This window comes from Pomacea canaliculata, linkage group LG14, assembly GCF_003073045.1.
Source record: "Pomacea canaliculata isolate SZHN2017 linkage group LG14, ASM307304v1, whole genome shotgun sequence".
Lineage (NCBI taxonomy): Eukaryota > Metazoa > Mollusca > Gastropoda > Architaenioglossa > Ampullariidae > Pomacea > Pomacea canaliculata.
Window position 1 is genome coordinate 11,231,048 of NC_037603.1, and position 14,399 is coordinate 11,245,446.

The 14,399-nt window shown below is 41.4% G+C and overlaps 1 protein-coding gene across 2 annotated transcripts; it reads left to right on the top strand.

Moving 5' to 3' along the window:
* The first annotated feature begins 2,478 nt into the window (after positions 1–2,478).
* LOC112555951 lies at positions 2,479–14,181 on the top strand. Of its 2 annotated transcripts, XM_025224565.1 has the most exons (18): positions 2,479–3,245; positions 3,887–4,035; positions 4,551–4,681; positions 5,637–5,772; positions 7,457–7,525; positions 7,712–7,824; positions 8,272–8,353; positions 8,866–9,033; positions 9,373–9,459; positions 9,756–9,850; positions 10,120–10,227; positions 10,472–10,532; positions 10,644–10,751; positions 11,305–11,369; positions 12,001–12,072; positions 12,440–12,609; positions 12,983–13,197; positions 13,483–14,181. In XM_025224565.1, exons 1-18 carry the CDS (start codon positions 3,113–3,115, stop codon positions 13,501–13,503), a joined length of 1,983 nt encoding a protein of 660 aa, XP_025080350.1. In that variant the 5' UTR covers positions 2,479–3,112; the 3' UTR covers positions 13,504–14,181. The 2 variants fall into 2 exon arrangements, with proteins under 2 accessions (XP_025080350.1, XP_025080349.1); XM_025224564.1 differs by having other exon boundaries at positions 2,481–3,245; positions 12,983–14,181.
* Positions 14,182–14,399: the final 218 nt, after the last annotated feature.

Here is a 14,399-nt window from a genome sequence, read left to right on the forward strand (position 1 = left end):
TGGTTGTGTTTTTGTTGCGGTTGTGTTTGTTGTTGTGTTTGTGTTTGTTGTTGTGGTTGTGTTTGTGCTTGTGTGTATGTTTTGATTTTGTATTAAGTCTTTATAATGCGTGTATCTAATGAGCGGGATGGAGGGAGTGTGTGTTTAGGGGGAATATTAAATGATGTAGATGCTATATTTATGCCCTTGTGTATACTTTTATCCATGATCAGACAGTTGTCTCATGCGTACCAAGTCGGTTCCTATGCACTTAGTTGTATTTCGCACGCACACACACAAACACATTTGTGTTACGTCAGGGCCGGTAGTTAAGAAGCGAGGGTAAGTCTTTGCCCTGGGGCAACATGGGGAACTCAAGGATATATGTCTTGTTTCCAAAATTATAAAGCGATGTACGAACCCCGCAGATGTTATTTACCTGGACGTAAATATAAAGCGGTGGCACAGGTATCCTAGGGTACAGAAACATGAAGCAATTCCTCGGAGTCTGAACACTGCTTTGTCACCTTGGAAACAGGATGCTACTCCTTGAGTTCCCATTTTGCCGTGGGTAACGACTTACTCTCATTTCAAAACGACGGAGAAAGGAAACAAACTAGCAAGAAACCACAGACAGTGAAACTCTACCTCAGAAATAACTGTAAAAGAGAGGATCGTAGATGAGAGATAGGAACAACAGTCACTTCAAGTGATCCTTCGTCTAAGGAGGAAGAATACACGGGAATCGCATGAAAACAAAAATTAAAAGGTAAATTTTTTGTAAGGAGAATTATTTTTGCTATAAGAGAAAAACGGCTGAGAAAAATGAGCGAGTAAAAATTGTGTGCTGAACAATTCTGTGCTGATACTTTTGCAAACTTACTTGTATAGATATGATTAAAAACGTTATAAGAATCAAAGAAACTAGATACAGGTACGCTTGTGTCCGCAATTAGAAGCTGCAGCGTATCTGCGCAATAAGAAACACCTAGTTTGACGTCACGCATCTGCCAATGTCTCGTTTGACGTCATACACCTGCCACTATCTAATTTGACGTCACATAACTGCTAAAGTCTAAATCTACTTGAAGCTGTGTGAAGAATAATTTTGACAAAATTCGTTTTCATTGTCCACTGAACATGAGGAGCAACTTCTCAAGATTCGATAGAACTAATAATTCTTTACACAGAAAAATTAAATCTTAATTTGTAACCAGAACTAATTAATTAATTAATTAAAAGCGTTGTAAATGCTGGACGTTTTCGGCAAGGCGCAGTACTCGTCTCTCTCCTAGGGGGCGGATAACTAGCACCGACCCTGTGATGATACCAATACAATTTCGACAAGTTTAGTAAAAGTAGATAATGTCATCAACAGTTTAAATGTAGCTTTCAAGCGTGAGCACAGAGGAAAAAAAAATGTTTTATTTACTAAATTTCCAGGCAAAAGCTTACACTGATTTTGAAGCCCGAAGTCAAGTTTGAATGAAGTCCCTGAACTGGTTTAAAAATCCAAACAGATGTTTACATTAGTTCACTCAACTGATCGCATGTTCAACCCAGTAAACTGATCTTTCCACGTAGACTCACTGGCGCCAAGATTCGACCCATTAAAAGACTGACCCTCACAGCCAGACTTGCATCTTCCTCACACAGCCAGCGCGGAAATGTCATTCACACTCGGAAAAAATTTGCCCTTTTGGGCATCTCTAAAATATTTTGAAATAAAACAAGATCCTGTCTCTTCCTTTCGTATTTACGTTGTGTGTGTGTGTCCACGCGCCAATCACGCCCTGCCCAGCACCCAGGCCTCTGGAACCTTCTAGAACCATTCAGCATCACAGGCCAGTCTCCCAGCCACGCACGTGCCTAACCAAGAACATGCACGTGCTGAATGCGTGACATCTTTTACAAACTGAGGTTATTTATCTTAGCCAAATGGGCCACTCCACACCAATTAAAAAATATTGTAGGCCTTACAGTAGATACGGCCGTCCCCCTGATAACGGTTAGAGCATCTTCCTGTCTGCTTTTACTGCTCTTCGTCTTTGGGCGAGGAGTGAAACTCTTTTCTTCACGTCTTCTATTAAACCTTCGCTACCAGCAACACCAAGTTAATTACTGACATGACTTATTTTGAGTTTATTCTAATTTAGAAATTGTTTAATTAGGATTTTAATATTAAGAGAATAATTCCGAATAATAATTTTGACGTTTCACCATTCATACTTTATACACTATTCTTGCTTGACGGTAAGCAGCTTTTTCATTGACAGGCTACAAACATTGTTCACCCCAGTGCACTAAAGGAGCAGCAACCTTCTGCACGAACTCATCCTAGCATCTCTCTCATCATGCTATTGAGATTGTCTCCGATGTGTAAACAACGGTGCACGCATCTTCCCACCCAGACCTGTGACCAACCGATAAAATTCCATCTCTCATCATGTCAAGGTACCTTCCTTCAGAGGCACGCGCAGGAAATCGGACCAAAACACTCCATTTCTACAATAATCAGTCCCTAAGGGCTTGAGACTGTTGCATCATCCCTTCTGGGTCCTGCACGCGGCGTACAGTTAACTGAAATAACAGAAACGCGCTTTCACGAGATTTCGCGAGAATATCTGGGAGGCTGGGCAGGCGTGGGGCGTATGTAAATCGCTGTGGGAGGGGAAGGGGGACCAGAGATAAATGGCTTCTTCTGCTTCCGATCTGCATAGTTTGGAGGCAGCAGGGAGCAAGGTGCGGCTGTTTCTTCGCAGACGTCGGTCTGACGTATGAGACACACTTGGGCGCTCGCCCTCCCACAACACTTCAAACGCCGGATCCTTCTGTCGGGTAGCCTGCTATGCGCCCTGCTTTCTCACCTCGTAGAATTTAGCTCCGATGCTTGTATTTTGATGCCAAAAAAAGCTGTGGGATTTTCTCCCCTTGAACTAAGTGCACAGAGATGAAGAAGGTGAGGAGTGCGTGGAGACTAGTTTCATCGCGGGAAAGGCGAGTCTAAACCTGAGCTCAGCCATCTACCCGTGAACATCATTCCGTGCTGTAATAAGGATAGTTTGTTGATTATAAGTAACACAATCAGACATTATCCATCTGTCGAATCGGTGTCAGACTGACAACTACGAGGATGGTAAACAGAGGAGGGCTTTGGAACGAACTCGGAGGCCCAGCATGGTGTGCTGTTGTAGAAAACAAATGCTGGGCTGGTATCCTCCTGCTCATCATCACTTCTACAGCTGCTCATCGGATAAATCTACCAGGTAGGACTTATCTCAAACTTGTCTGTCTTCCCTTCCTTGTTCTCTCTCTCTCACACACTAGCTCTCACTTCTCCAAGCATCACCTCGCGCTGCTGTGCCCTCGTTCTGTTTATCCTCACCATCAAACTCATCACTCACTCCCATCGTCTCTCTCTCCTCGTGGTGCCAGTGGCCCAGTGAAGTCACGCGGGGAAACGTTAAAAAGCGTCGAAGACGAGAAATGAATGAAAATATAAACATGTGAAGAGGGGAGGGTCTCGGGGTAAGCTGTTGAGAATTTTGCTTTTCAGGAACATTTTGATCGTTCTTCCTTTTCTAAATTCCTCCCTCCTGCCCAATAGCGACCTGCACGATAGGTCACTGAATAACCTGGAGAATCTCTTAAACACAAAGCAATTTGGAGGGACAGTTCCAAATTTTTATGCCTTTTTTCGAACCATGTTTACACCTAGGAAATGATGTTTGAGCAGAACTTTTGACTCTCATCCTGGAGCTCATTAGGTCTCATGTATTGTTTCAGTTATGTTTTTGCTGTCCTGACATGCCAAAGAATCGCAGTTTAAAGTCAAGGTATCTTTGAAATATCTTTTTTTAACTTATGCTTACATAAGTCTGTTACTTGAAAACGTTTGTTTTCGCAGGAACCGCCCACATACAACTAAGTAACCTGGGGAGAGAGTTTTTCTTCTGGAGACTGGAGGACAACCCAGAGTTTGCATCAGATGCTGGGGTGTACAAATTCAATGATCGTCTGGAAGAGTTCAGTTTTGAAATGTTCCCTCGCAGAAAGGTATATCATTTGTTAGATGGAACTTCACCTGTTTGTGTTACTAATGACAGAAGATAACGGTATCACTTTATCAACAAACACTGATGTCACTGACTGATGATTGGGCTTTAATAGTAATCTGTGAAATCCTTACCGTAAATAAAATTGGTAATGGACTGTGTGAAACCTCGAATTCAGACAAACCTGCACGATCCCTGCAAACTGCAACTCTTGATACCCTTACCTGTGAAACTTTGCTCTCACCTGTAACCAGCAGCACCGTATGAGTTTCTGGTAAAAATTAACTTGCCGAAATTGCTTTAGCACCTGAATTCTTTCATCCTGAGATCATGCATTCTTGATAAGCATGAACAAAAAACAAATGTGAAAGGCTATCTGACAGAAAAAATAAAACACCCGCAAAAAAGGAAACAGGTAGCGCGCTAAGTTTTGCATGATGTAATAGCAGACCTGACGATGGCTAAGTCACGTGGTTTGCCAAAAATAATTTGATGTGTAAACGATGATTGTCACAGGCCATGGCAGAGATGCATCTCAGCAACCTTCTCACCATCCCAGTCGATGAGCTATCCTCTAAAGACAAAGTCAACTACGCCATTTTAAAGGACATGCTGCAGACGTACATTGAGGGATACGCCTGGAGAGAGTAAGTCTTCAGCCTGATACCCGGGGTGGGCGAGCGGAAAACACAAACACACACAAGCAAACAAACACACACACACAAGCAAACACACACAAGCACACACACACACAGAGGAAGGAAGAAAGGGGGAGGATGTTGGTCCTGACGAAAGGCTTCATTTTACCGTTAAGCCCGTTAACCTCCACACTCGGAAAAGCGGCGAAGTGTAACAGTTAACGACAAAACCATCCGCCCAGCTGCAAAGAGTCCGGTCACGAGTGTACACCTCGACTTCCGGTAGCCGTCTGTCACTGCTCTCGTTGTCAGAGTAACTTCGCCTAGAAGTTAGAACAGTCTGGAACACTCCTTGAAATACTGGCAAACTTTACATTTGCTTTAAGCAAACAGACCTCAATAATACAACTACATCAATTTTGCAAGATCATTCATCAGTAATGCTCACAACTTGCTAAGGTATTCTCCATCGAGCTGCATGTTTTGTCAGTTCTCGCCGCTAGTATTTGCATTTGGTAAAGCTTCAGGAGTCCAGTCTTTGACCGTGTTCGGGTCGACGGGGTCATGACCTCGGTAGGGTACAACGGGAGTTTTCTGCTGCTAGACTCATTCTCTGCCATGACCCTATCAATCACACCTTTCCTCGGGAGCTGTTTGAGACTGAACATCCTCCTTACAGGAGGTCAGCAAAGCGGTTCCCTTGGCAACCTTCACCTAGTGAGAAACGAGCTCTCAAACAGACCTTCGTGAAAACTACAAACCGTGTACAAGTAATAGGGTCTATGAGAAAACCTGGACACTTTTACACTTTTACTATTACGGTGACAAGTACTGACAGGGAAAAAAGGGGAAAGAGAGAAAAAGGTACATTTGAGCCCAAATACAATATTTTCAGGACGCTATGGGGATGTGTTTTTTTTGTTTTTTTGTTGTTTTTTTTTTTTTTTTTTTTTTTTTGTTTCAGGTGGAACTTTTTGAATCCATTAAATCTCTTGGAAGGAAATCAAAGAAACCCTGCATTCTTTGTGGAATCCACGCCATTCGAAAACCGCGGCGATTTTGAAAACTACATCGTGCGGCTTCAATCTATGCCGCGACAGGTGAGTGGAACTCACACAGGTGTGTCTTGTCAGCACGCCCTGTAGACTTTGGGCGCTGCTGTAATCTTACCTGTACTGCTAGCCGAGAATTCCAAAATGCACCTGCATTCTTGATAAAGCCATGCTTCTTTCAACTCATGTATACTGTGAGCCGAAGAAGAGGTGCATCGAGAATTTCTGGCTGTTAGCTTTACGATAACATTGTGTTAATAAGTGACTAGGCTTTGTGTCTTAATTTTCCTGAACATACAGCTGATAGTTGAGAAGACAGCTCCTGCCATTTGCGTGAATGATGTTGAAGACTAACCTCTCTACTTATGTAAGAAGGGCAGATAAATGCGTCATTGCCATATGTCCTGCGTAGACACGAGCAAGAGGAAGGTGGAGGGGATGTTTACTCGTTTACAATACCGTTATTTATTTGTTATGGTCTTGCTACAGCTACTTTTACTACTACTACTACTAATAATAATATGGTGTGAATATTAATATTTAGTTACTAAAATTTTAACTTAGGTGTCTATTTGCGTGCTGAATAGCATTGCTCTCTCGTTTTTTGCACTCCACAAGTACCGCTACCATGTTGTGGTACTCCTTCTATTGTTTACAGCTTTGCACTTTGCACTCTTTCGACAATAAAGCTCATGAGTCTCTTTTTCACACCTTTACCCACTTGCAAGCACGTTCGTGACATGTGTGAGCATGAGTGAAATGAGATTCTTAATTAAGAGACTGGGACCGACGAGGACTCTGTTGATGTTCAGACCGAGAAGGCCAGCCTGATGAAGCTTTATCAGCAGTTAGCTCTCCTACGACTGGTGCATGCAACGGACCCCAATCATGGGACGAACTGATGGCGATGGGCTGAAGAAGATAATTAAGCATCTCTTCACACCTGCCTCACGTGTCCCCAACAGCGAATCTTGCCCCCAGTGGAAACAAGCCTAACATCTGTGGCAGTCAAAACCAGAAATCGGAACCTAAGAAACGGATGGAGGGAGAGAGAAGAGGAGGGGGTGGTGCTCTGGCATCGCTCCAACGACAACTATGTTAGTTTTGTTGAGCATTCATATGGTTCTTGCACCCACGTAAGCTCGTTATAAAAAAAAAAGACTGGCAGAGGAATTTATAGACGATAGACAAGTAAAAACCACCAGCGTTGTTTACAAAAACTCCTACTCTCCTGCAGTAGACCTCCTCTGCAACTCTTGTTTGTGCATCTTTGACTATGTGCACGGAGTCGTCATAGCAACTGCAGCAGCCAACATTTTTGGCGTTTCGTCAAGTTTGATTTTAAGTCCAAAAAATGGTTTGACAAGAATGCGGTTAATTAAGAGAAAGACAATTCACATAGTAGCAAGACTAACTCTATAATTGTAGTTTTACCAGTCATGTTTGCGTCTTCTGCTCATCTGTCAACCATTTCTGTTGTCTTCCTCTAATATTCCGTTTTGTTTGTTTACAATTTTGCAGCTAAGGGTTTGTTACAGTTTCTAAAAATAATGAAATTTGGTATGGAAGTGGTAACGAGCAGGCAGGCAAGAAGATAATGAATGATGTCTGTAAATATAATAAATTCTGTATCTTTGATGCTGACCTTTAACCTGGAGCCTCGTTTTGACTATGACTTGCGCTAATATTTTCCCCTTTGATGATAAATATCTAGCACTTCATATGATTTCAGTTTGATGAGTACATCGCTCTTTTCAACAAGGCGATCGTTCTTGGACGAACTTCTCATATAGTTTCAGTGGTGAGTAGTCGTTCACAGATCATTACATTATTTACTATCCAGGCTGAATATTGCATTTCGCTATTTATTTATTCATTTATTTGACTTTTCTTTTTGCTCCCGTAGTTGATTCTAAAATTTTAAAATACTTTTTACTGAAAATCAAAATTATTTATCAGCGGTACTATCACTATTCCAATGTTCTAGAACAGAGTTCCAGGACAAATTGAGAGAATAATTAGAGAGTCGGTGGAAAATTCAGTCTACTTTTCTCCATTCCTCGATCTCCTAGGCAATACAAGCATGAGTGCCACAATACAGTAAGTAGTTCTGCAATAAATCACATCCCACTTTGTAAGGCTCAGAAGTAGATGAAAGTCAGAGAGACGGATGGAAGTGTTTGATAGACGGGTGGCTAGTGTCAAGATGAGCTTCAGCATGGATTCCTGTTGTCACTTTGCGAGTGATTGTAAACAAAAAGACTTTCACTGAAGCGATGAAATGAGCTGACAAACACTAAATACTTACAACACACACCCACGCACACACATACACACACGCACACACATATATATATATACATGCAAATGTACACACATATAAAAGCAGACACACACAACACACAGACAACATACATATACCTGCATAAAGACAAATCCACGAACACATGCATGAACGCACACACATACAGATGTGCCTGTCACAAACACGTGTTGTACAAATACATACATATTTATGGACATGCAGTAAAGCTGTTGTATTTGCAGATCAGATGTTCGCGAAAGAGGGAGGCAAGCAGTCAGTGAAGTATTCAAAGCCTACGACAAGCTGAAAAAGTACATGGAAAATGTAAGAATGCGAGCGAAACAGTCTATTTACTCGGTGGATGCTGAATAATACAATTAAGGTTCAAATTCTGGATGGACGTGTTAGACTGCAGACTAAGCATTGTCCATCCATTCATAACCTATTGTGTATTAAAAAAAATAGTATATGATAACACTGTTTTGTTATCCCCATCCCACCCCTCGCTATGGGTGACAAGATACTGTCTTAGTAAATTATTTGTAGTAGTTAACTGCTGCCTTTATAATTACAGAAAGAGATCAACAATTTCTATTAAACACATAAGACTTAAGAAAATTCTTATTCTCTGTATAAAGAACAGAATACTTGGTGTAAATATCTCTTGTAAAAAATATATACTTCAGGTAAAATTGCTGTAGAAAGTCAGAAAAGCTAGGTGCAAATAATGTTATAATATTGAATATAAAAATTCACTTAAGCAGCAGCTACTGCTGCTGAGGCTGTTTCTGTCTGTTTTTCATTCTACAAGGAAAAATATTGCAAAACATGTTTAGACATACTTCAAGCACACCCGGCAAGGCTATGGGGTGGGCACCCTGCCGCAGGGCAAGGAGTACTATCAGGCCTGCCTACGGTGGTACCTGTCGCTGAGCATGAGCCCCGAGGAGGTTCACCAGCTGGGTCTGAGGGAGGTCGCCCGCATCGAGGCACAGATGAAACGAGTAAGTGTGTTTCCTAGACAATCGTGACAATCTTCTCCTGGGGGTATCGAAGAAAGAAAGACAGACAAAAAGAAATTAAGAAAGAGACCAATGGATGGTGTACGAATAATGTTAAAAAAACTAAGGAGGGCTTGAGGTGTAGCAGTATTTGTCTTCGTCAACCGTCCATTCTGCTTTTTTTTCAGTACCATTCTATAACATTTTCTCCGCGTCTCCGTCAGATACTACCTCCTTCGGGATGAATGTCTGATCTGTGCCTGTGTGAAACAAAAACTTATCCTACTTTCCCACGCCAGCCCCTAACAAAATGTTTCGCTTCCTTTGGCTGTTTACTTCCAGATCATGGTCAAGCAAGGTTATGATGGCTACTCTGTCGCAGAGTACTTTGACGAGTTGAGACGGAAAATGTTTTACCTGCCTACAGGTGTGAGTAAACGACTGATATTTTGTTATGTTCCTCATAGGAAGAGAGACGTGAGGTGGCTGTGAGGGTGAGAAGTCTTCATAGATGTTAGTCTTATCTCAGTTCCTTAGAGACTTGCGACTGTAGGTCTGTTTGCGAGCTTATTTTCGTGTCTCGTTTTGTGTTAGTGCGTGTCTCTCTGCATTTTTTTTGTCTCTCTGATCATCGTATGGCACACCTGTTATCGTCATGACCATTGGAATAGTCAGGGATCGCTGGAGCTAGGTTGGCATTTAACGATTTGCTTTCTTCCTGACAGGAAGACATGTTGAGAGAATATGAGTTGATTATCGAGGACCGTATAGAGCCCACCCTCAACGGACTTTTCAAGGACTACCCTGGACTGCCCTTAAGGTACACTTGTTTTCGCTGTCATCTCTTCTGTGGCGCTCAGCAATCTTTTGTATAACAATTCCTCTGTTATATACACTGGGTGTACAAATGATATTCATCTTTTGATTGACCTGTCGATTGAAACTGATGATGAATGATGTCAATCAAGTATGATGCTTATTTAAAGTGGATAAACTGCATAACATTAGAAGAAATTGTTGCTAGAAAGAATGAAAATTGACAGCCTTACAAAATGTTTATTTTTATTTTCTTGTCTTGCCTTTCGTTAGAGTGGATCCTATGCCTTCGGACGGCCCAAGAGGGCAATACTCTTCAGGGACAGCAGACGGCACCCGCCCAGGAGTTTTTTACGCAAATGTCCTCCGACCAGACGAAGTGCAAGTTTTGAGTCCTTCTTTGAATTTGTAATAAAAAGAATAGGGAAGTAGCTGGGGGTTATGGAGGGGGAATAAAGTGGAGGAGTAAGTCTCTGTGTTCTCTGATGCGAGGAATAATTGGTGATGATGCAAACAGAAGCGATGTGTTACTTGACTTTGAGACAGATTAAAAAAAAAAATTTTATCTCAAACGACAGTCAGTCTTGATACATGTATCTCAGTTTTGCATTTCACTTCTCTACAGGCCAACATATCTTATGATGGCATTGGCCTTACATGAAACAAACCCTGGCCATCACTTGCAGGTGAGAAAAAGTCTTTAAAACAAATTAAAAAGAGAGAGTGATAAAGAAAAGAGATATTAATTGCATTATTTTATAAAATCTCTGATAACTGCTTATTTCTGTGGCCTTCAGATGAGCTACGCCATGACTGCGGACTTGCCAGAATTTCGCAAAAACAAAGAATACACACCTAAATACCGGGTTCCCTTTGCTTTCCCTACATACACAGCGTACGTGGAGGTGAGTCGTGCTGTGTACACCACTTGTGTCGGTCACGTCATGATATACATTGTTGTTGTTCTCTTTGGTGGTGTTGCTACCATTGTTGGTTGAGTGTTGTTGCTATTGCTTTTTATGTGTTGTTTTCGTTCGGTGTAATGTTGTTGTTTGTGGTGTTCTTGTCGTTGTTGTTGTTGTTAAGGATGGATCGAGGAGTGTTTCTGGCGATTTCACTCTGTTGGAAGGTGGACTGGGGTATAATGGGAGCGAGGGGTGAGGAGTGAAGGGGAAAAACGTAGCAGAGACTGCAAACTGCAAAATCGCAAATGGGAGGGAGAATGGAGATAAAAAAAAGTGTATGTGTGTGTGTGTTTGTGTGCGTGTGCGTGTGCCTTATGCGGTATTACAAAGACCCTCTACACTAGTCTAATCTTTATTCTGCAAAGTGTTTGGTACAACATGATCCGTTGCCCATTCTCAAGTGTCTCCGCCCTACTGATGACTGTCTCTTCTATTGTGCCTAAGTTACTTGGTTGGACGGTTGTAAAGACAGTGCACTTGGTTTCTGCCATAGGGATGGGCCCTGTACGCAGAGAAGCTGGGAGAAGATCTCCACCTGTTCCGAGACGACTATGAACTGTGAGTAAAGCAGCTTGACCATGAAGCATATACAGCCTCGGTCTGGCAAAGAAACTAGAAGACCTGTGACACTGAAGAAGAACTGTGTTTCATGCCGGACAACATTGCACGTTTAGAAATTATCATTAGTTATCATTGTTGTTGTTGTATAGCACATTTCCCTACATAAAATAGGTTCAATGATCTTATAAAAACAAATCGTACAAAAATAGATAAACGTACATTTGAATTAAGAATATCACACATAACACGCAAAGATACATGGAGACAACAAAGGAGCAAGATTTCGCAGTGATGTTGAGATGGAGTGAAATTCTGTCCGAAGTTGTGTTTTCAGTGAATTTACTGGCATTGAGGATCAAAGAAAGTGATCAGAATAGTGGTCTAGGACGTTCACAATAAAACACACACACATACATACACACATTTCATGGAGAGCTCAGTGAATGTTGCTGACATGCGCACATCCAAACTCTAATCACTGCAAAATGTAGAACCTTCTACCCTTTGTTTGGTCTCATAATCCTACAGATTCTCTCATTATGCTTGAGAGATGATATTGCGAAATAACCTGTTCAGATCAAATGTTACTAGCACGACTGATGACGTACCCTTTGTACTGTCCTTGTAGAATGGGGTACTACGACTCCGCCCTGTTTCGTGCCTGTCGCCTGGTGATCGACACGGGGATACACTACTACAAGTAAGCCAAGACCTTTGACCTCTCTCTCTCTCACACACACACACTGTCTCGCGCGTTAAATACTCATTAAATACCAAATTATTTACAGTATTTTAAAATTCGTGGATATTATTTCATGGATCTCAGGCCAACTAAAATTTCGCTTTACGCATTTCTCACAATCTTTTCTCCTCTTCCCCTTTTTTCTGTAGTTATCTTACAAAAGAAAAGCAATAAGACTTTATTTATCCCACAGGGCAATCAGCTCCATATGGAAACAGAAAAGGGAGAAGGAAAGATAAAAAGAAATTAAAACTTGAATGAATGGTTTCTCATAAATAACTCTATAAGAAATCCTATTATATTTGTGGGTATACTCACTCTGCAGCTGGACAAGAGAACAAGCTGTAGACTATTTTCTGCGCTACACGACGGATTCCCGCGCTGGGGTGGAAGTGGAGGTGGACCGTTACATCACGTGGCCAGGTCAGGCATGCGCATACACGATCGGTCAGCTGAAGATCACGGAGCTGCGGGCACGTGCTGAGGAACAGTTGAGTGAGTGCACAGAGATGCTTCAGTTCCTAGAGACTGATAGATGCTGATACAGCGCGCGACGACATGTTGGTAGTTGATGTCTAACTGCATGAGCAACTAACATCGATAACGAATTATTTTATTCTTGAATTATTATGAATAAGCTTCTTAGAGCGCAACATACTTTAGTATTATCAAGAAAGCATCGTAATTTTGACTCCACAGGAAGGCCACCATCATAGATGAAGCTAATCTGTTCATAAACATGCCACAAGTGGCACATGTCTTCATAAAATCTCTTGAAATTCTGTTTATAACCTTGATAGTATGAAGAACCTAAAAATTTCATGTTTTTAAGGTCTTTAACATTATTTTTGTATATTTCTGTTTTTAGAGGAACATTTCGACATTCGAGATTTTCACTCAGTGGTGTTAGAAAATGGACCCGTGCCTTTACGAATCCTGGAGTCTTTAGTGGATGATTGGATTCAGAACCACCACAGGAAGGATCCAAAAGACAATGACACCAATGGCGACGCTGTCGAGTGTATGTGTCCACCTAACGCCGTCGTTAGTTCCAAATGCCAAGCATCCGGGTCATCAAGACAGGTACACTTGCCCTGCGTGTATCTAGTAACAAGTATCTTAGCATCCCTAACTTATTTTTCTTCCGCAGTGTCTGGCGGTTTCAGTTACTAATTTCTGTTCTTGTGGGTAACGAATGTTCTGAAAGATGTCAACTACAGCAAGAACGCACAATCAAAACTATATACATATCGTTCACATATTTTGTATATCAACACTTCCACGCGCTTGCCTCTGGAGACTTTTCATTGTTAGATAAATTTGTGAATAGTTTGTAAGCAACAATCATTTCCTTGTGCTTATCTGCAGGCTAAAAATCCTTTACTCTGAGGACATCCTGTGGCTAGGCAACAAACTTTGTTCACAGCGAAACTAAAACTCAGTCGAAGTCTCTCGGACTCTCTTTAATGATTTGACCCAAAGCCTTGCCTCCATCAGCAATGTCATTTTTTTTTTTTGGGGGGGGGGGCAGTAATCTGCAGTTCTTTACAAATGAGCAAAATGTCCTCTTTAAGATATAAATCTGTTAAAAGTGTGTGTTTCGCTTGACTTTCAATCAAGCTTGCCTCTCATGATGACACCCACTCACAGCGCACCACTGACAAGAAATGCAATGTCTTACGTGCTGGGTGATGACTGTGACCCACTTCTGACACAATCTTGCGGACCAAGAAAATTGTCAGAAAATGCCGCATTGTAAATGAAGCCTGGCGGCAAAATTAAGCAGTGAAGTTTTATTTCACTGTCACCAGATTCATCTAAGGAATATTTCTCAAGAAGGAAAATGTGGCAGACGTAAGTCAACTGTAAATGATGTCAAACGCAACAATAAACATTTTGTGTTATCATCTTGCTTGGCGATGGTTTCAGATATATATAAATACTATGCCATCACTTGTAGCACCAATGATTTTTAAGTGTACTGTTTTTGTTGGAATAGACAAGTGATGTATAAAATAAAGTCACTTAAGGAGTTCACAATAAATAGAGTTGGAAGACAGAATAAAATGAACCATTTATTTGTTGCTGTTAAGGTGTAAATAACAATGGTCATGAAGATGAATTTCAATCACCATTTGACTAGAATCATCTATGCTTGTATTGTCATGTGATATGTGTTCTTACTAATCTCACCTCATGTATTCTGCGCTCACCTTGTGGGATGGTTTATCCTGTGATTCTATCATCTGAGGATATTGTGTTTTGTGCTCGCATCCATCGAGTGA

What these genes read in the sequence shown, in the direction of transcription:
- LOC112555951 (XM_025224564.1), top strand. Translation starts at nt 3,113, where the DNA reads ATGGTAAACAGAGGAGGGCTTTGGAACGAACTCGGAGGCCCAGCATGG. An exon ending in TGAAAAAGTACATGGAAAAT is followed by an intron (nt 8,354 to 8,865) that starts GTAAGAATGCGA and finishes AAACATGTTTAG; the next exon opens with ACATACTTCAAGCACACCCG. An exon ending in TCGAGGCACAGATGAAACGA is followed by an intron (nt 9,034 to 9,372) that starts GTAAGTGTGTTT and finishes GTTTACTTCCAG; the next exon opens with ATCATGGTCAAGCAAGGTTA.